The 22,198-nt window shown below is 44.0% G+C and overlaps 1 protein-coding gene across 2 annotated transcripts; it reads left to right on the forward strand.

Moving 5' to 3' along the window:
* Positions 1–208: 208 nt before the first annotated feature.
* Positions 209–21,128, forward strand: LOC141913820 (guanine nucleotide-binding protein G(q) subunit alpha). Of its 2 annotated transcripts, none has more exons than XM_074804981.1 (8): positions 209–621; positions 10,384–10,568; positions 13,939–14,093; positions 16,267–16,395; positions 17,275–17,404; positions 18,431–18,584; positions 19,068–19,175; positions 20,139–21,128. In XM_074804981.1, the coding sequence occupies exons 1-8, from the start codon at positions 504–506 to the stop codon at positions 20,219–20,221; spliced, it is 1,062 nt and encodes a 353-aa protein (XP_074661082.1). In that variant the 5' UTR covers positions 209–503; the 3' UTR covers positions 20,222–21,128. The 2 variants fall into 2 exon arrangements, with proteins under 2 accessions (XP_074661082.1, XP_074661083.1); XM_074804982.1 differs by lacking the exon at positions 209–621 and adding an exon at positions 6,858–6,990.
* The last annotated feature ends 1,070 nt before the right edge of the window (positions 21,129–22,198 follow it).

The following is a 22,198-nucleotide window of genomic DNA, read 5'->3' on the forward strand; positions in this document are numbered from 1 at the left end:
CGAAGTGCACCCTCACAAAACCCCGAAAATCCTACGTTTTCCGGGCGAATCCGTGTTTTACGCCGCCGTTAACAATTCGCTAAGGTTCGAACCCGAGACGCCGGATCGCTAGACACGAATTCGCGCTCGAAAACCGACCCGATTCGAGGGAGTCGGCACCATTTTGATGTCGCCTTACCACACCCAAGCTCTGACAGTAGCCCGAGTTTAACAGTAATGATTCACGAACTGTGGCGGTGAACTGGTTTAGGCATTTGGAACATCGACGCCGTGTTTACGCGGGACTGGAACAGGAGTAGAACTATCGAAAAACAAGGCGCTCCGACCCGGGTCTACACGAGATAGCGCCTCGACCGTGTGTGTGGATTTTACTATACATATATATATACATATATACTGCCGCCGCCGACAGTAGGTATCAGCTCGGGGTACCCCTAGCTGAAATACAGTACGCATACTCACCACACACACAGCGCAGTGTGTGAGACGGAGCTCGGTTCGCCATGGCGTGTTGTTTGAGCGATGAGGCCAAAGAGCAAAAACGTATCAATCAAGAAATCGAAAAACAATTGCGTCGGGATAAAAAAGACGCTCGCCGGGAACTTAAATTATTGTTATTGGGTGAGTACTGGTCGGTGTTTGTAAACTCTGTGTGATCAGCTCAGACTGAAATCAAGATGGCCGCCATTCTGCTCGTATATGTGTTCAGTATTATATATAGTTAGTAAAACAGGGGTTTGTAGCGTTGAATTAAGGTTGTGTACGGGCTTATTGAGGCTGCGATATGCAGGGTAGCTAGCAGTTCTTATTGCAAGGCTGAATTCAAGATGGCTGACAATATCTGCATGTATCAGTGTATCCTATATGTGTATGTATAGCCAGGCCTGTATGTGGTAGGTAGGGGTTGGTAAACCTAGCTGTTAATAGCATTAGATGTTAGGCCTTGTTGGAATTTAGGAATTCATTGATACTATCGCGTAGACCCCTAGGATACACTACAACAGTCAGTTGTCACTTTCTTGGCCCCATTCCTGCTGTAGGCTAAGACGGACTTCAAGCACATTTTGTTCGTTTCAATTTGGATTTATTATTCCGTGGTTTAGTTTCACGATCGGATATTTTCACAAACCTCAAAAAAGCCCATCCGATTTAGCTTACCACCAATGATTAGGTATGGTAAATAACTAGCGGGCACCAGGCTTGACGAAGCCCGGGTTTGATGTTACGTTCCAGGCTCAGCACTGTTTGCTTTCAGTATCTCGTGTTCATTTGGTTGAGGCTTGTATTTCCTTAAATGCTTATCTCGACCCATATATCCAGGGCTGGGTTTCATTGATGTGGAAGAAAAATAGTCCCTGGGAATATTTTGAAATTCGTCAGTTATAACCATGGTTTCTCATTGTTACAATGGAGGTTGTCGCCCAAATTGAGGATTTACTCGTGAAAGGTAACTTTGATGTAGGCCTACTCAATCTATGGAACCCAGCCCAGGACTATGTGATACTGTTACATCTATGTGATGGTCCTACTCTAGGCCCAGGGTGCAGGATAGTTTGATGCTGCTGAAATACTGTAGACTCCTAAAATCCTTTCGTTGTCAGCTTTGGTGGATGAATAGGCCTACCTAGTAAGAGTTTGTGAAATACAGTAGATTCTGTCTCTTACTGCGGTAAAGTTGAGACCGGTAAAATTCCACCCCTAGTTGGTGTCAAATACTGAGTAAAAGTTTGTGAAATACAGTAGACTCTGTCTCTTACTGCGGTAAAGTTGAGACCGGTAAAATTCTACCCCGAGTTGGTGTCAAATACTGAGTAAGAGTTTGTGAAATACAGTAGACTCTGTCTCTTACTGCGGTAAAGTTGAGACCTGTAAAATTCTACCCCGAGTTGGTGTCAAATACTGAGTAAGAGTTTGTGAAATACAGTAGACTCTGTCTCTTACCGCGGTAAAGTTGAGACCTGTAAAATTCTACCCCGAGTTGGTGTCAAATACTGAGTAAGAGTTTGTGAAATACAGTAGACTCTGTCTCTTACTGCGGTAAAGTTGAGACCTGTAAAATTCTACCCCGAGTTGGTGTCAAATACTGAGTAAGAGTTTATGAAATACAGTAGACTCTGTCTCTTACAGCGGTAAAGTTGAGACCTGTAAAATTCCACCCCGAGTTGGTGTCAAATACTGAGTAAGAGTTTGTGAAATACAGTAGACTCTGTCTCTTACAGCGGTAAAGTTGAGACCTGTAAAATTCCACCCCGAGTTGGTGTCAAATACTGAGTAAGAGTTTGTGAAATACAGTAGACTCTGTCTCTTACTGCGGTAAAGTTGAGACCTGTAAAATTCTACCCCGAGTTGGTGTCAAATACTGAGTAAGAGTTTATGAAATACAGTAGACTCTGTCTCTTACAGCGGTAAAGTTGAGACCTGTAAAATTCCACCCCGAGTTGGTGTCAAATACTGAGTAAGAGTTTGTGAAATACAGTAGACTCTGTCTCTTACTGCGGTAAAGTTGAGACCGGTAAAATTCTACCCCGAGTTGGTGTCAAATACTGAGTAAAAGTTTGTGAAATACAGTAGACTCTGTCTCTTACTGCGGTAAAGTTGAGACTGGTAAAATTCTACCCCGAGTTGGTGTCAAATACTGAGTAAGAGTTTGTGAAATATCACAGACTCTTGTATCTTTTATGACCCAAGTTTGGACTGATGAATATTATCTACAAAATGTTGGGAGGAATTAACTTTTATGTGTTGATATAGAACAGTGATTTATTGCTATGATTCATTTTAATGTGGCTGGGTTTTCCCATTGATATTCTGGTTAAAATCCTATAATAGTAATATCTGGGTCAAAAGATTAAGGTGACCTAAAAACCATTAGCAGGTTGTCAGCTTTGGTTTCAAATAGCCTACTGAGTAAATAGCTTACTGCGGTAAAGTTGAGACCGGTAAAATTCTACCCCGAGTTGGTGCCAAATACTGAGTAAGAGTTTATGAAATACAGTAGACTCTGTCTCTTACTGCGGTAAAGTTGAGACCGGTAAAATTCTACCCTGAGTTGGTGTCAAATACTGAGTAAGAGTTTGTGAAATACAGTAGACTCTGTCTCTTACTGCGGTAAAGTTGAGACTTGGTAAAATTCTAATTACGTATTTTCAAAAAGTTTATTTTTTCTAAAAATCGTACCAAAACTGATAACGAGGCCAAAAATTGTTGATGATACGGTTATTTACTGTTTCGCGTTGCTATGGTTACGAGTACATATTGACTAATAAACGATGACGGAATTTGGGTGTAGTTCGTTTATAGAATACCGGTTTAATACGGTTTGAATTTTCTCGCTCGTCTCGTTTGAAAACGTTTAAAACGTAATCAATAATTCCCAGAAATTACGATTTTAAAATTCGATTTCGTTTTTCTGACTAAATGAAATCGTCGATGGTTTTTTTTTTCTCATCGGGAAGTGTCGCGTTTCAGATGGTTTGAATTTCTTTAAGAGGAAACATTTTTTAGATTTTTATTTCATTATTGATCGTTGGTTGTTTTTTTTTCTCGTTAAAAGTTCTTTGCGAACAACTGCAGTATTTATTTTACTACAATTTGAGTTATTGTCAACAGGTCTGGTCCATCAGCTGTTCATGTACTTATTTCAGTAGTTTTGATCTCGTTTATGCGATTCGGTTTTGTGGGACTTGTTATCACGGAGATAAACCATCCAACTCAGATATCACTGTCAAGTCAAAAGATCCGACTTGAGCGGAGTCTACTGTACCATCCAACTTAGATATCACTCTCAAGTCAAAAGATCAGACTTGAGCGGAGTCTACTGTACCATCCAACTCAGATATCACTCTCAAGTCAAAAGATCCGACTTGAGCGGAGTCTACTGTACCATCCAACTCAGATATCACTCTCAAGTCAAAAGATCCGACTTGAGCGGAGTCTACTGTACCATCCAACTCAGATATCACTCTCAAGTCAAAGGATCAGACTTGAGCGGAGTCTACTGTACCATCCAACTCAGATATCACTCTCAAGTCAAAAGATCTGACTTGAGCGGAGTCTACTGTACCATCCAACTCAGATATCACTCTCAAGTCAAAAGATCTGACTTGAGCGGAGTCTACTGTACCATCCAACTCAGATATCACTCTCAAGTCAAAAGATCCGACTTGAGCGGAGTCTACTGTACCATCCAACTCAGATATCACTCTCAAGTCAAAAGAGATCTGACTTGAGCGGAGTCTACTGTACCATCCAACTCAGATATCACTCTCAAGTCAAAAGATCAGACTTGAGCGGAGTCTACTGTACCATCCAACTCAGATATCACTCTCAAGTCAAAAGATCCGACTTGAGCGGAGTCTACTGTACCATCCAACTCAGATATCACTCTCAAGTCAAAAGATCTGACTTGAGCGGAGTCTACTGTACCATCCAACTCAGATATCACTCTCAAGTCAAAAGATCTGACTTGAGCGGAGTCTACTGTACCATCCAACTCAGATATCACTCTCAAGTCAAAAGATCTGACTTGAGCGGAGTCTACTGTACCATCCAACTCAGATATCACTCTCAAGTCAAAAGATCCGACTTGAGCGGAGTCTACTGTACCATCCAACTCAGATATCACTCTCAAGTCAAAAGATCAGACTTGAGCGGAGTCTACTGTACCATCCAACTCAGATATCACTCTCAAGTCAAAAGATCTGACTTGAGCGGAGTCTACTGTATCATCCAACTCGGATATCACTCTCAAGTCAAAAGATCAGACTTGAGCGGAGTCTACTGTACCATCCAACTCAGATATCACTCTCAAGTCAAAAGATCTGACTTGAGCGGAGTCTACTGTACCATCCAACTCAGATATCACTCTCAAGTCAAAAGATCTGACTTGAGCGGAGTCTACTGTACCATCCAACTCAGATATCACTCTCAAGTCAAAAGATCCGACTTGAGCGGAGTCTACTGTACCATCCAACTCAGATATCACTCTCAAGTCAAAAGAGATCTGACTTGAGCGGAGTCTACTGTACCATTCAACTCAGATATCACTCTCAAGTCAAAAGATCAGACTTGAGCGGAGTCTACTGTACCATCCAACTCAGATATCACTCTCAAGTCAAAAGATCTGACTTGAGCGGAGTCTACTGTACCATCCAACTCAGATATCACTCTCAAGTCAAAAGATCTGACTTGAGCGGAGTCTACTGTACCATCCAACTCAGATATCACTCTCAAGTCAAAAGATCCGACTTGAGCGGAGTCTACTGTACCATCCAACTCAGATATCACTCTCAAGTCAAAAGAGATCTGACTTGAGCGGAGTCTACTGTACCATCCAACTCAGATATCACTCTCAAGTCAAAAGATCAGACTTGAGCTGAGTCTACTGTACCATCCAACTCAGATATCACTCTCAAGTCAAAAGATCTGACTTGAGCTGAGTCTACTCTGTCATCTAACTCTGTAAAGATGATTTTGAGTTTGGCTGATTCTTCTAAAACGGTACAACATGGTACGGTATTTGTTTGTTGTACTGAGTTACAATGTACATGATAATACGTACTCTGTCCGCAGAATGTGGAAAGGTTTTCCTGGAATATCCCTAACGCCATCTGTTGACAGACATTGACGTCATCGGCGTGTCAGTCAACCAGGTTTTCAGGTTCGTCGGTACCTGGGAAAATCTTATCCCGGTGCAAAAATATAATTCCCATAAAAAATCTCACCTCCGGTTCCTCATAATCGTAATAGAGGGCGCATCACGCGATTAGCCGCGGAATATTTTCGCCGCAGCGTACGCCGTCTTTTGGTGAGGCGTTGCGTCGAACATTTTTTGGAACGGCAACAGAAATAAACGTCTGACAAAAATTATCGTCACCCGTACATTACAAGTGCTGTTAGAAGTATGTAGAGAATAACTTCATGGAATTATTATATATGTATATATATATATATCTCGCTATTGGTAACAGCTGGTATTTTCCTGGAAATCAGGTCGCACCAGTTTCCTGGTGTATATATATATGTATTGTGTCATTATTATGAATTCTAAGATGTAAGAATTGATTTGAATATTACGCGTGTGTTTGCTGTCTGGGTCGGGGCGAGTGTGAGGTTCCGTAGTGTGAGTGAGGAGGTATCTGTGTGTACCTTTAGTGGAACAGGATTCTGCTATGTGGCAGACTTTTGTGGAACAGGATTCTGCTATGTGGCAGACTTTTGTGGAACAGGATCCTGCTATGTGGCAGACTTTTGTGGAACAGGATCCTGCTATGTAGCAGACTTTTGTGGAACAGGGATCCTGCTATGTGTCAGACTTGTGGAACAGGATCCTGCTATGTGTCAGACTTTTGCGGAACAGGATCCTGCTATGTGGCAGACTTTTCAGGGTCCTGGAGCAGATAGAGATGCCGGTATCCCGGAGCAGATAGAGATGCCGGTATCCCGGAGCGGATAGAGATGCCGGTATCCCGGAGCGGATAGAGATGCCGGTATCCCGGAGCGGATAGAGATGCCGGTATCCCGGAGCGGATAGAGATGCCGGTATCCCGGAGCAGATAGAGATGCCGGTATCCCGGAGCAGATAGAGATGCCGGTATCCCGGAGCGGATAGAGATGCCGGTATCCCGGAGCGGATAGAGATGCCGGTATCCCGGAGCGGATAGAGATGCCGGTATCCCGGAGCAGATAGAGATGCCGGTATCCCGGAGCGGATAGAGATGCCGGTATCCCGGAGCGGATAGAGATGCCGGTATCCTGGAGCAGATAGAGATGCTGGTATCCCAGAGCGGATAGAGATGCCGGTATCCCGGAGTGGATAGAGATGCCGGTATCCCGGAGCAGATAGAGATGCCGGTATCCCGGAGCAGATAGAGATGCCGGTATCCCGGAGCAGATAGAGATGCCGGTATCCCGGAGCGGATAGAGATGCCGGTATCCCGGAGCGGATAGAGATGCTGAAGCCCTCACTGATCTCTCACTGTTGTATACCAGGTATCAATAGTATTCAGTGATAGAACCGAGGGTAGCACCAGTAGCTACTACTCTACTCACTACACACAGAGAGAGATAGATAGAGCTGGGGATCATTTCATTCAGACCAATCTCTCAGCTCTACTGGCTGCTGCTGCTGCTGCTGCTGCTGCTGGGTGATGGGGATGCTGCGTTGGGATAAGGGTTAACGCTAGTGTCTGTTATAGTCAGCATGGTTACCATGACGATTTCAGATATATCATCATCGTTAGCAGTGTTACACACATAGTCAGTGAGAGCCGTGAGATAGACTAGAGTCAGATAGTCGCTGGTCTGTCTCCTAGGCTTACAGTCTATCTGAAAGACAAGAGTCAGATAGTCGCTGGTCCGTCTCCTAGGCTTACAGTTTATCTGAAAGACTAGAGTCTGATAGTCGCTGGTCTGTCTCCTAGGCTTACAGTCTATCTGAAAGACTAGAGTCAGATAGTCGCTGGTCTGTCTCCTAGGCTTACAGTCTATCTGAAAGACTAGAGTCAGATAGTCGCTGGTCTCTCTCCTAGGCTTACAGTCTATCTGAAAGACTAGAGTCAGATAGTCGCTGGTCCGTCTCCTAGGCTTACAGTTTATCTGAAAGACTAGAGTCAGATAGTCGCTGGTCTGTCTCCTAGGCTTACAGTCTATCTGAAAGACTAGAGTCAGATAGTCGCTGGTCCGTCTCCTAGGCTTACAGTTTATCTGAAAGACTAGAGTCTGATAGTCGCTGGTCTGTCTCCTAGGCTTACAGTCTATCTGAAAGACTAGAGTCAGATAGTCGCTGGTCTGTCTCCTAGGCTTACAGTCTATCTGAAAGACTAGAGTCAGATAGTCGCTGGTCTGTCTCCTAGGCTTACAGTCTATCTGAAAGACTAGAGTCAGATAGTCGCTGGTCTCTCTCCTAGGCTTACAGTCTATCTGAAAGACTAAAAGTCTGTCAGTCAGGCTAACAGTCTGTATGCTGGGTTACAGGCCTGTCTGTCAGGCTTACAGTCTGTATTCTGGGTTACGGGCCTGTCAGTCAGGCTTACAGTCTGTATTCTGGGTTACGGGCCTGTCAGTCAGGCTTACAGTCTGTATGCTGGGTTACAGGCCTGTCTGTCAGCTGGGTTACAGGCCTGTCAGTCAGTCAGCTTGGTTACAGGCCTGTCCGTCAGTCAGCTGGGTTACAGGCTCTAATGTACACTGTTGCCCATCTGTGTCCTGATCAAGCCCAATATTATTCAATTGTGAAATTTTCTCATGTGTGTTTGGCTCTCTCTCTCTCTCTCTCTCTCTCTCTCTCTCTCTCTCTCTCTCTCTCTCTCTCTCTCTCTCTCTCTCTCTCTCTCTCTCTCTCTCTCTCTCTCTCTTTCTCTCTCTCTCTCTCTCTCTCTCCTCTCTCCTCCCCCCTCTCTCCGTGTGTTATATTGGTATCAATACATGAAGGACACGCCCAACAACAAAACTGGTTTCCATGACAACCTACTGCTCGGGGGTTCTATACATCAAAGTTTTGTATCTCATGCGTGCGTCCACTGACTGACTACTAGCACGTGTGCGTCCACTGACTACTAGCACGTGTGCGTCCACTGACTACTAGCACGTGTGCGTCCACTGACTACTAGCACGTGTGCGTCCACTGACTACTAGCACGTGTGCGTCCACTGACTACTAGCACGTGTGCGTCCACTGACTACTAGCACGTGTGCGTCCACTGACTACTACCACGTGTGCGTCCACTGACTGACTACTAGCACGTGTGCGTCATCTGACTACTACCACGTGTGCGTCCACTGACTGACTACTACCAACTTGTTATTGGGCATTTCATTTTACTAAGCATCTCTGAAACTAGTTTCACAGTTATGTGTTGAACCTAGAACTCCACGTGGTTATATGGTGAACCCAGTTCCACAGTTATGTGGTGAACTCAATTCCACAGTTTTATGTTGAACCCGGTTCTGCAGTTGTGCGATGAACCCAGTTCCACAGTTACGTGGTGAATGCAATGAACCCAGTTCCGCAGTTATGTGGTGAATGCAATGGACCCAGTTCCATCCTTGTGTGATCGATTGTGAGGTGAGCAAACTTCCACAGAATATCATTGAGAGAAACCCACAATATCAATTAAAACAATCATTCTATCCATATTCAGAGGTGCTTCAGGTGGAATCATTCCACCCATCTTCAGAAGTTTTCGTTTTGGTAAAGGAGTTGTAGTTACGACAATAGACAGTTGCTAAGTCAACAGGCGAGCTCGACACTGATTGAGGTGAATCGTGATTCCCGATGACCTATTTTACGATTCCATAATTTGCTGTTTTTGTCGATGACGATTACGTTACGTCTGATGTAATGACGTCACACGAGCCTCCGCGTCGCCGGCGTGCTCCGCTGCAGGTCGTTAGCAACAATTGAAGAGTTGATCCCCTCGGCAACTGACGGATGAGCCTCAATGATCCTCTCTCTCTCTCTCTCTCTGGATCTCACTGTTTCATTATTCTGACGCTAATAACTGAGCTATAAATAGCTGCATTCTAAAAATAGATCTGTCAACTCGGTTGAGGGCTGTTTGTATCCTAGTAAACAACTTCTTGTGCGGTACGGGTGAGAGGGTGCATTATGAGGGGAGGCAGTGTGCGGGGAGGTGAGGGGTTCTTGTGTGAGGGGAGGCGAAGGGATCCAGTATGAGGGGAGATGAGGGTTTCTTGTGTGAGGGGAAGTGAAGGGAACCAGTGTGAGGGGAGATGAGGGGTTCCTGTGTGAGGGTGGAGTACACCATCTAGTGGGATAGATGGTACTGTACGCCATCTAGTGGGATAGATGGTGCTGTACGCCATCTAGTGGGACAGATGGTGCTGTACGCCATCTAGTGGGATAGATGGTGCTGTACGCCATCTAGTGGGATAGATGGTGCTGTACGCCATCTAGTGGGATAGATGGTGCTGTACGCCATCTAGTGGGATAGATGGTGCTGTACGCCATCTAGTGGGATAGATGGTGCTGTACGCCATCTAGTGGGATAGATGGTGCTGTACGCCATCTAGTGGGATAGATGGTGCTGTACGCCATCTAGTGGGATAGATGGTGCTGTACGCCATCTAGTGGGATAGATGGTGCTGTACGCCATCTAGTGGGATAGATGGTGCTGTACGCCATCTAGTGGGATAGATGGTGCTGTACGCCATCTAGTGGGATAGATGGTGCTGTACGCCATCTAGTGGGATAGATGGTGCTGTACGCCATCTAGTGGGATAGATGGTGCTGTACGCCATCTAGTGGGATAGATGGTGCTGTACGCCATCTAGTGGGATAGATGGTGCTGTACGCCATCAAAGTTTTATTTAACTGAAATTAAACGACTGTGTTTTAGTAAATACTGATATTGTGTCATTTCAGGTACTGGTGAATCTGGTAAAAGTACATTTATAAAACAGATGAGGATTATTCATGGTGCTGGTTACTCGGACGACGATAAACGTAGCTTTATTAAACTCGTCTATCAGAATATATTCATGGCGATGAATTCGATGATTCGAGCCATGGAAACGTTAAAGATTCCCTACACAGATCCGAAAAATGAGGTAACGTTTCATTTTACTCTACCACCCTTCCACCTTATCCACTCCACCTCGTCCACCCGTCTCCACTGTCACCATCCAGAGTATGTTTTAAGGTTGACCTGTGACCTAAATTTGTCATCAGTTAGAAAGTGGAATTTGAAAGTGTTTGAATTGAATACCGGTACGCTACAATGAACCACTCAATCATCTCATTCTCTACACTTGAACCCTCTCTCCACTCTTTTCCACTCTCTACTCATCTCTCCTCTCGTCTTTGCTCTCCCCCACTACCAGTAGTCTATATGTTGGCCCCCTATGCACTGTGACAAGAGGGGCATACATATAGACCCCCTCCTCTCTCCCCTCCTCTTCCCATATCTCCCCTCCTCCTCTACTCTGTCCCCTCCTTCCTCTCCTCTACTCTGTCCCCTCCCTCCTTCCCCTCTCCCTTCTCCCTCTCTCCCTTCCTCCAATCTCCCCTCTACTCTCACTTGCATTGACTATTTCGTCCACCTTCAACGTCTCCTCTCCATTTTCTCTCTCTCCCTTATCTTCGCACCTAAAACCCTAAAAACAAACAGAGTTCAGTGTTTGATGAATTTCTCGACCACCGGTCCACCCCCTCCTCTCTCTCTCTGTCTCTGTCTCTGCTGCTATACGTGTATGTGACAATGACAACACTAGCGAGCTAGTGTGTGTGTGTGCGTATATGGTTGCTATGGTTACCAGGGGTAGTAGTATTGGCGGCGGCAGGAGCTGTGAGCGGGCAGTAAAACATGGGTGCGGTATTAAATCAGTCAGTGAGTGTCAAACTAAACCTCATTCCCCTCATCTACCCTCATCTTTCCTCGTACACCCCTCATCTCTTGTACACCCCTCATCTCTCGTACACCCTCATCTCTCATAAACCCCTCATCTCTCATAAACCCCTCATCTCTCGTACATCCTCATCTCTCATAAACCCCTCATCTCTCATAAACCCTTCATCTCTCTTACATCCTCATCTCTCATAAACCCCTCATCTCTCATAAACCCCTCATCTACAAAACCCTCATCTCATAAACCCCTCATCTCATAAACCCCTCATCTCTCATAAAACCCGTCATCTTCAAAACCCTCATCTCTCATAAACTCATCACCTACATTTTCCCATCTCTGTCTGAACTCTTGAAGAAAAGCAACAATTACAAATGTATAGGAAAGTCGCTGATTTTTAGTTCTGAGATTCGACTACAGGGGGCGTCAGAGCTCATCGTCGTTTTTAACTCGATTGTTACCTACGTCTATCGCGTAACCGTGGCGATGGTATCAGAGGTAGTTTTTCGTGATGTTCAAAAAGCGGTTAATTAGAGGAGTACTGGTGAGGCGCGTACCTCGCTTTCCTCGTATTAGAAAAATCAATCGCACCCTCGAATGAAGGGGCCCTCGAGAATAGGTTCATTTCGATAATTAGCAATCGTTTTAAATGATTCAGTTGCCGGGTAACTGTTAATTATCGGACACCGACGACGAATGACGGATTTATCTGGTGCAAATCTGACCGTGTGTTAGCTGGGTTTGAATTTCACAAAAAATGTCACAATTACAAACCGATTTAACTTGCACCCTCCCCCTACAGCCAGGAACCTTGAACCTGCAACCCCCTTAACAGACTGGAATCTGCGCGTATCTGGTGTTTGTAGTTCATTTTCAATGAAAAAATCTCTGAACACACGTGAAGTGTGGATGATCAGTTTTTGAAAGTGTGCTGATAAAATGTCTATTGTCTGGTGTTTGTAGTTCAATTACATTTAGAAATGTCTCGGGTGAAGCACTGAACACGGCAAGAATGTTGACAGAATATTCAATGTCAGATTTTGCAGGGTCCAAGCTGAGGAGGTGGAGGGTCCGGACTGAGAGGGGAGGACACCAGGGGGGCCGGTTCCTCGGTTGAGACCTTAGTCCAAAAATGGTCTTAAATTTTAAGACTGGTCTTAAGTTGTTAGATTGTTTATAGAACTAAAATGGTCTTAGATTGGTCTTAAGTCTAAGCATGAAGACTAACTTAGATCCATAACCAATCTACAACTTCAGACCGGTCTTAAGATTTAAGACAACTTTTGGACTTAAGTGACGGCCGTGAAATGAAGCCCGGATAATGATTATAGAGGTTTTTAGTGTAACTCAGTAACAGGTATATTAACCAGCGAGCGAGCGCGCGCGAGCGAGCGCGAGCAGTGTATATGTACCAACACCCATCACTACAATGTATTGATTTATATCCATTCTATCAGTTTCATACTACCACACCCTATATACATATATACAGCTATCTTTCCTCCTCGTTCCTCTCATCATCCCTTAGCATCATCGTCGTCATCGTCAGTAGCCCTAGAAACGAAACGTTGGGTGTGGATTTTATATGTATATTTATTTATATTAAAATGTAAAATCAATGATTATTGATTTTGATTGGTTTGAGGTGAAACGTGCGGAGTTCGGTTCAGTTCCACGCGGTTTCATCGCGGTAGAATTGGTAAAATCATCAGACTGACCACCTCTCTGACTGACCACCACACTGATTGACCATCAGACTGACTGACCATTACACTGACTGATCACTACACTGACCAACAGACTGATGACAACTTACTGGCCACTGACTTCCAGACTGACTGACCACTGTACTAACTGCACAAACTGACTGACCACTACACTGACTGACCACCGTACTGACCATCAGACTGACCACCACACGGACTGACCGCTACACTGACCATCAGACTGACTTCCAGATTGACAAGCACTGACTAACAGACCGGCCCCCACTGACTGACCACATTGACCACCATTCCAGGCACTTTCAGGTTCTTTCTTTTGTATGAAAAAGGTACCAGAAAAGAACCATCAACCACAAACCATTGAACCCAAATCAGTGAACCCCTGGATAGATGACTGAGTCACTGCACATCTCAGGTTACCCCCTGCAGGAGGAGTCCATATTTCACAAACAATTTAATATCTGAGCTATACACGCCCTATAGAATCAGCTCCATCTAACTTCAGTTCATTAAACCCCCTATTCCCCTCTCTCCCTCCCCTCCCCTCCTGTTCCTATACACACCCTATAGAATCAGCTCCATGTAACTTGAGTTCACTAAACCCCTCTCCCCTCCCCCTCCCCCTCCCCTATCCTCTCCCCTCCGCTGCGCTGCAGTTGTCAAACGTTCAGAGTTAACCAGTGGATAATTGATGTAGTGACAATTAAAACTTCATTATTACTATGGTATTTATCCACTGGTTTTCTTTAAACCAACTTCACAGCAACTGCTGCCCCCTGGTGTGTACTGTGTTAAACTATGAATGACCTGAAGACGTCACTAACCGTCGTTGTCTGTTTGTGTGTTTACAGGAGTATGCTCAAATAGTGAAGGTCGTCGATTATGAGAAGGTCACCACATTTGAGAAGCATTTTTACGAAGCAATAAGAAATCTATGGAATGATCCTGGTATACAAGAGTGTTACGACCGTCGTAGGGAATATCAATTAACAGATTCTGCCAAATAGTAAGTATAGGGGGCGCTACGTGAGACGAGCCGGTCAGGGCGGCGCCACTGACCTGGACGACCTGTAAAATACAGCGAATTCGGATTCTTTATCGATACGTGATTCATTGAAGAATGAATGAATTGTAACATTTCAAACCTAGATATTTTTCTGATTCACTCGTGGGTTGAGATTCTAGCGGGTTGAGAGTGGTACTGACTACCTGCACTAGGTGGCAGTGCGGTAGTTCGCTATCATTTTCGAAGGTATAAGATGTTGAAGCGTAGCGTGCGCCGCTATCTTCGGGGTTTTATTTTGTTTTGTCCCTCTAATACCTGTAACGGGTTTGAGTGTAAAATAAATGAAAAGATAAATAAATACCATCCTGTGAAGCGTCATGAGGCGCGAGTAGATTCGTTTGAAAGTCATCGGAATGGCGATGAAAATGGTGTCGAAATTTGTGTCGGGAACTTGTCATGATTTGATGAAACTGTGAGATAAATCAGTTCAATATATATCAATTTAGAAATAAGAATGTTTAAAGTGAAACAGAGTTTAACGAGGAAACGCCTTCTGTTTCATGTATCGTCGTCACTATTATTTTGATATCAGTCGATATAGATTTAGAACATGTCAGTCGATTGAAACTAACCTGCTCGTGACTTGTACCTCCGGGCTGTCGCTGGTGCGGGCTTATTACTGTACCCCCTGGGCCGTCGCTGGTGCGGGCTTATTACTGTACCCCCTGGGCTGTCGCTGGTGCGGGCTTATTACTGTACCCCCTGGGCCGTCGCTGGTGCGGGCTTATTACTGTACCCCTCGGCTGTTATTGGTAGGCCTCGTACTGTACCACCTGGGCTGTTACTGGTGAGGCCCCGTACTGTACCCCTCGGCTGTTATTGGTGTGCCCCATACTGTACCCACTGGGCTGTTACTGGTGAGGCCCCGTATTGTACCCCGGGCCGTCGCTGGTGCAGACTTATTACTGTACCCACTGCTTGCCATTCGTCATCATAAAACAGTTATGTAGGTCATAAACTGCTGTCCTCATAAGCTACCGGATCCAACAGGCTGGATCTCATGGGTTGTTCAGTAAAACCATGGCTCAATGTCCCTGGTAGCTGCTACCACGTGGACCCACGCCCTGTAGGGTGCTGTTTGCTGGTCACAGTACAGGAGAGGGTTTACTGCTCTCATGTCAAACTGGTCACCTGTACACTGGTCGTTTAGGTGACACACTGTGTTTGACGCGGGGTGGCGCTGGTCGTTTAGGTGACACACTGTTTGACGCGGGGTGGCGCTGGTCGTTTAGGTGACACGCTGTGTTTGACGCGGGGTGGCGCTGGTCGTTTAGGTGACACACTGTGTTTGGCGCGGGGAGGCACGTGTGTGCGTAATACCCTATTGATCTCGATGAGGAAGGGGGCGCCGCTTGTATAGGAATTTATCACTGACGATAAGCCTATGGCAGTATATATATATATATTTAAATACATATATATATATATATATATATATATATATATATATATATATATATATATATATATATATATATATATATATATATATCTGTAGGAGAGAGAGAGAAGAGACACACCCTGTATATGAACCATCCATGAAGGTTTACACCCATAATCATCAACCATCGTCAACACCCAGTTCTCTCTCTCCTCTTTCCTCTCTCCTCTCTCCCACTATTGATTTCTGATTTTATACTCACGTTTCAGTGTCAAGCCACCTTTTTTTTCTGTCGATTTTGTCAATCGATGAAATGTCGCGGTCGTCCAAACAAGACTTGTGGTCATTGTTGCCGCGATAGTTTTGGTTTGAAATTCAGCGGCCAGTTTCGTTCAGCAGGTTCGAAGGAACCCCCGTCAATGAAACGAGGGTTTAGTTGTTTGGGGTGGTTATCCCTGTAAAGATTTCCTATAAAACTGAACTCGGGTTCAGGATAACTTAACTTTGATACCCAGTCTATCAAACCGGGCTTGTGTTAAGTTGATTAGATTTTTCGATGAAATGTTTCTGAAAAAATTGTTCAATTAGTTGTTGATAACATACTGCGCGGAGAATGTCGGCAGCCCTGGAAACATAAAACCGGCACCCTGTAATGATTAAAAAAAATCGCAAGTGAAATAATATTGAAAATATTGCAAATGAAATTAACAAATATGATTTATGATTTTCTAGTTATTTAGACACTGTAGACCGCGTTGCTGAACCGAACTATTTGCCAACACTTCAGGATATTCTACGAGTCAGGGTACCGACTACTGGTATCATCGAATATCCCTTCGATTTGGATAGTATAATATTTCGGTAAGTAATGATTTCGTTTCACGGAAAAATACATCCTTTTACGCAATTTAGTGATCAACAGGATCCGGTTCCACAGTTGTGAGTTAACTGTGAACTCAGAATCCAGTTCCACAGTTGTGCGTGAATTAACTGTGAACTCGGAATCCAGTTGTACAGTTGTGAGTTAGAGTTAACCCCGAGAATTCTTGACTACTTAATGTAGTTCATTCAATAAAATTGATCAGCTCATTCTAGTTCATCAATTAACCAGTAGGTGTCGCCACCACTTAGCGCGTACATGGTGAATTGTTTGCACACTGAGTGTTTCAGATAGAATAACTGTACGAGACTGAATGTAATGATTCCTCTGACACAGTTTGGCCTCGCACCTCACATCACTTAAACTTAAATTTATTTATCTATTCCAGAAATAAATTACAACAATTTGTAGAATATGACAATAATAATGTAATATAAAGCTGATACAACCACTATTTCATTGAGTCTCTACTCTATTTTAAGACCTCTAGACTGTTGTGCCTCAGACATGACTACGACTCACTATTTGAGAGTAGCGTCGACTATTTTTAAGAGCTCAACTTCTCCCAAAAATATCGAAATCAATAAATAATTTCTAGATAATTTTCAATTAAACTACTATTTTCGATGTAAAATTTCTCACGATTTTACGGGTCTGGTAAACCTGCGAGGTTCCTACTTGAAAACTCCTTCTTAACCAAAAATGTTTTTCAAGGTCGTCGAATATCCTTGAATTTGAGCGATGACTGATCTGTAGGAACCCGGGAGCTGGCTTCCAGAATGAATGTTGCGTTTAAACAGTAATCTAATGCTATGAATAAAATGACGATGATTCACGTTGTTATTTGTTTTGAATTTTAGAATGGTTGATGTCGGAGGTCAGAGATCAGAACGAAGGAAATGGATTCATTGTTTTGAAAACGTTACTTCAATTATGTTTCTAGTCGCCTTAAGTGAATATGATCAAGTTTTAGTTGAATCAGACAACGAGGTAAGCATTCGACAACCTCCTCTCTCTTATGTCCCTCTCTCTTACCTCTCTCTTACCTCTCTTTCTTACCTCTCCCTACCTCTCATCTTACCTTACACACTCTCCTTACCTCTCACCTCTCCCTACCTCTCCTCTTACCTTACACACTCTCCCTTCCTCTCATCTTACCTTACACACTCTCCCTTCCTCTCATCTTACCTTACACACTCTCCCTACCCTCTCATCTTACCTCCCTCTCTCTCTTACCTCTCTCTCCTTACCTCTCATCTCACTCTCCTTACCTCTCTCTACCTCTCATCTTACATCACACACTCTCCTTACCTCTCATCTTACCTCCCTCTCTCTCCTAACCTCTCATCTTACCTCCCTCTCTCCCCTTACCTCCATCTCCTTACCCCTCCCTACCTCTCATCTTATCTCACTCTCCCTTACCTCTCCCTCTCCTATACCCCCTACCGGCTATCCCATTTCTCTATTTATCCCTCCATGTTCTAAACTGTCTTCTTACCACTTCCCTTTCCCTTTACCTCCCTCACTCTCCTGATACCCCTCATCTCCACTTACTTCTCCATCTCTCTTCTCCCTCCTCTCTCTTCCCTTCTCTCCATCTCTCTCCCTCTCTTTCATCCCCTTCCCTTTCTACCATTTCTCTTTTAACAGAGGTATCATAGACCACATTTACGAGAGAACGCCCACAATAAATTCGGCCACAGATCTAAAGTTCTCGAGTAAAAGAGTTTATATATATTTCAGCAACATTTCTGCTAAAGACTTTAATCAGCCATCATCCGTACACTGATAGACTTTATCTGAAACGTTGCTCAAAGCTTTTACTCAAGACCTTTACATGTGGGATTTCCCTCACAATATATTACACTCATATTGTGTATCTCCTTGACTTATTATGGACGACATTGTCTTTCCAAACCTCTCTCCTCGACCTCTCCTCGCGTTTCTTCCTCCGATATTGAGTTCAGTTGTTGCTACGCGTTGCATTGTTATCATCGTCGTTGTTATCGTTTTTAGAACCGTATGGAAGAATCGAAAGCGTTATTCAGAACGATTATTACGTATCCATGGTTTCAAAATTCGTCTGTTATTCTATTCCTGAACAAGAAAGATTTGTTAGAGGAAAAAATTATGCACTCACATCTTGTAGACTACTTCCCTGAATTCGACGGTAAGAGACGTGCGATCGAAAACCTGCAGTTGCCCAAAAGTTGGTTAAAGTTAACCCTTTCAGAGCTAACTAATTAATACCCTATAGTGCTGGAGATAATTTGAAAATTTTTAAAAATTCCACCCTAGTGTGTTGAATAACGGGAATAGCACTATAGTGCGTCTACACCACGACGCGGTGTATCGTTAATTACTAGTATTTCACTATGTTTTGGACAGGTGCTGCCATTTTTCAAGAGAGATAATTACTAATTACACCAATACACTGCAGTGCGGTGTACTAGCAAAATCTATCACTGATTTATACACCGCACTAAAAGGGTTAACCGGCTGGAACTTTAAATTGTCGCTATGTCAACTGGTTAACTCCTAGTAACTTTTCAGCGACTGCAGGTCCAGCAACTCCTGCCGATTTATAAAAATTTTGTAAAGTTTTCACGAAATTGCCCTAAAAATGAAAACGGTTGTCGTATTATTTTCGCAGGCCCGCAGAGAGACGCCCAAGCAGCCCGGGAATTTATCCTGAAGATGTTTGTAGATTTAAATCCCGACCCTGATAAGATCATTTACTCACATTTCACATGTGCCACAGGTACGTCATCATTCTTTATACTATACGGTGATGTCATAGGGGGATTTATAGAGGTAGCCATAATTGTGCGCTATATCACCATCTCGCCTTCATGATGTCGTAGGGGAATTTATTCGGCGGCCATTTTTTTCAGGAGTGTCTCTATATCACTACATCGATTTAATCTGATGATGTCATAGGGGGATTTATAGAAGCAGCCATCTTTACTTAATTCTAAAATCTCATTAATTTGATGATGTCATAAGGGGATAGTGGAGGCGGCCATCTTCAACAGGGGATGATGTCATAAGGGCTTAGGGGAAGCGGCCATCTTCAACAGGGGATGATGTCATAGGGGGTTAGTGGAGGCGGCCATCTTCAACAGGGGATGATGTCATAAGGGGTTAGTGGAAGCGGCCATCTTCAACAGGGGATGATGTCATAGGGGGTTAGTGGAGGCGGCCATCTTCAACAGGGGATGATGTCATAAGGGGTTAGTGGAGGCGGCCATCTTCAACAGGGGATGATGTCATAAGGGGTTAGTGGAAGCGGCCATCTTCAACAGGGGATGATGTCATAAGGGCTTAGGGGGAGCGGCCATCTTCAACAGGCGATGATGTCATAAGGGCTTAGGGGGAGCGGCCATCTTCAACAGGGGATGATGTCATAGGGGGTTAGTGGAGGCGGCCATCTTCAACAGGCGATGATGTCATAAGGGGTTAGTGGAGGCGGCCATCTTCCACAGGCGATGATGTCATAGGGGGTTAGTGGAGGCGGCCATCTTCCACAGGCGATGATGTCATAGGGGGTTAGTGGAGGCGGCCATCTTCAACAGGCGATGATGTCATAGGGGGTTAGTGGAGGCGGCCATCTTCAACAGGCGATGATGTCATAGGGGGTTAGTGGAGGCGGCCATCTTCAACAGGCGATGATGTCATAGGGGGATATTTATATGGTTAAAGTGTTTTCGTTGTTGTTTTTCAGATACCGAGAATATAAGATTTGTATTTGCGGCCGTCAAAGATACGATTCTACAGTTAAACCTGAAGGAGTATAATTTAGTGTGATCGGCTGTCGGTACTACGCGAGCCACCACCAGGCGTCGCCGGTGTCTAACACTACTACCACGTCGTTATAGCAACCGTGCGTGTTTATATCAAAAAAAATCTTTATCAAGTGTCCTTGACCTCTTCATGTGTTTTGTTATAATCACGCGGGCGGTCGGACGAAATAACGCAACGACACACACACACACGGACGCCATTGTCGCCGTTGGCAACGCGCGCACGTTAACCAAAATATAAAACGATGCATTGTTGTTGTTGTAGTCGCGACTGACGGACGAAGAGGAAAATGGTGATGATGATGATGATGATGATGATATATAAATCGTATTTTACGAGATGGTGATGATGACGATGATGACACATCTCAGTTGTTGTTATTTTTTTTCTTTGTTAAGCGTGTCGCCGTGGTTACTCGCGCGTACTCTATTTATAACTTACCGCATTGTTGCGCTGTTCATGCGTCCAGTAACAATATATATATATATATATATATATATGTATGTAGTTACTGGAGACATGAGGGCCGGTCGGTCGGGCGGGCGGCGGGGACGTATCGGCCGCCATTTTTGTAATCTAGATCTATGTCTAGTGGGTGGTACACGACGCGATCACCCGCTCGCCCCCCGCCTGCCTCCCCACACATGTGGTATCGGTTCTCTCTCTCTCTCTGTCTTCAGTTTTAATTCCCTATACGAACCGCACTCGACCACACGACAATGAATTAATTATTAATTAATAGTAATAATAATAATGTGAAACGGTAAAATATTATCATTGTTCATCTGTCATTATTGATCGTAACCGAGGGAGATGGACGGGCGCGTGGGCGGGAGGAGGGTCGCGGATTTAGCGCGCACTGACACCAGCAGGTGGCGACACCTATATGTGAAACATCGAGCGTTGCGAAGTTCTACAGTTACAGTTCTACTTATGTTTGATTAATTCATTAATTCTGGTCCAATTGTTGTATAAGTATCCGTAGTTACCGGCGATTGTTCATCGTGCAGCTACTGAAGGGGAATGTGCAGCTACCAGTGAACGGAGGGAAAATGTGCAGCTACCGATGAATGGAGGGGAACGCTGAAAGCTACCGATGATATTTGAATGGTTATTCATCCCGCGCGTGTCAGTAATATCCATGACAACTAGCCGTCTGTTGATCGTTATAGACGTCTGTGAACACCAGGTGTCGCCGCCGGTATTGTTGGATATGTAGTCACTAATTATTAAATCAGTGCGCGCCCGCGCGTTTGGGGGGTTCCCTCCCCCTCTCCCTGCTCCCCGCTCCCTACCCTCGGTTCCCTTCTATCGAGTCATTTATAACGACAATTTGTACATAAAAATAACCCTGTTTATAGATGGCGCTCTCTTGTTAAGTGTTGTCGCGTAAGCGTGTGAATATATTATTATTATTATGATTATTATTATCTTTTTATTTTTTGTTTTTTTTTTCCTTGTGTTTACGTGGGAAGTGAGAGAGCGGGCGAGCGACTGAAAACATGAAACATGTAAACATGAAACACAACCCTGTGAAATATTATATAACAATGTCTTAAAAAAGGCGACACGCGTTTCAAATGTCGCGTTTCGTTGGTTTACGATATTTTATATATATATACATATAGATAATTCAGTCAATGAATATTAATTGAGCTTTAAAGAAACGAAAAGTTCTTACATGCTATATATAGCACGGGGTTTTTTTTTGGGGAGGGAGGGGGGTCGGAACGGGTTAGACATTGTCGAAAAATTAGTTACGAAATCTGTGTCAAAATGATGTGAATGTTTCGTTAATTCTCTGTATAAAAAAAAGATTGGTGAAAATTTTGTTTTTTTGAAATTCAGTCCGTTTTATGTGTGCGTTTTTAAAACTGAATTTTGCGATGCCAGTTAACGGATATATTAGACTGATATATAATTGTAATTGTACGTAGGGCTGTTCCGGGGACGGGCTAAACGAGACTGAAACGTTTCTCA

This window comes from Tubulanus polymorphus, chromosome 12 (genome assembly GCF_964204645.1).
Source record: "Tubulanus polymorphus chromosome 12, tnTubPoly1.2, whole genome shotgun sequence".
Taxonomy (NCBI): domain Eukaryota; kingdom Metazoa; phylum Nemertea; class Palaeonemertea; order Tubulaniformes; family Tubulanidae; genus Tubulanus; species Tubulanus polymorphus.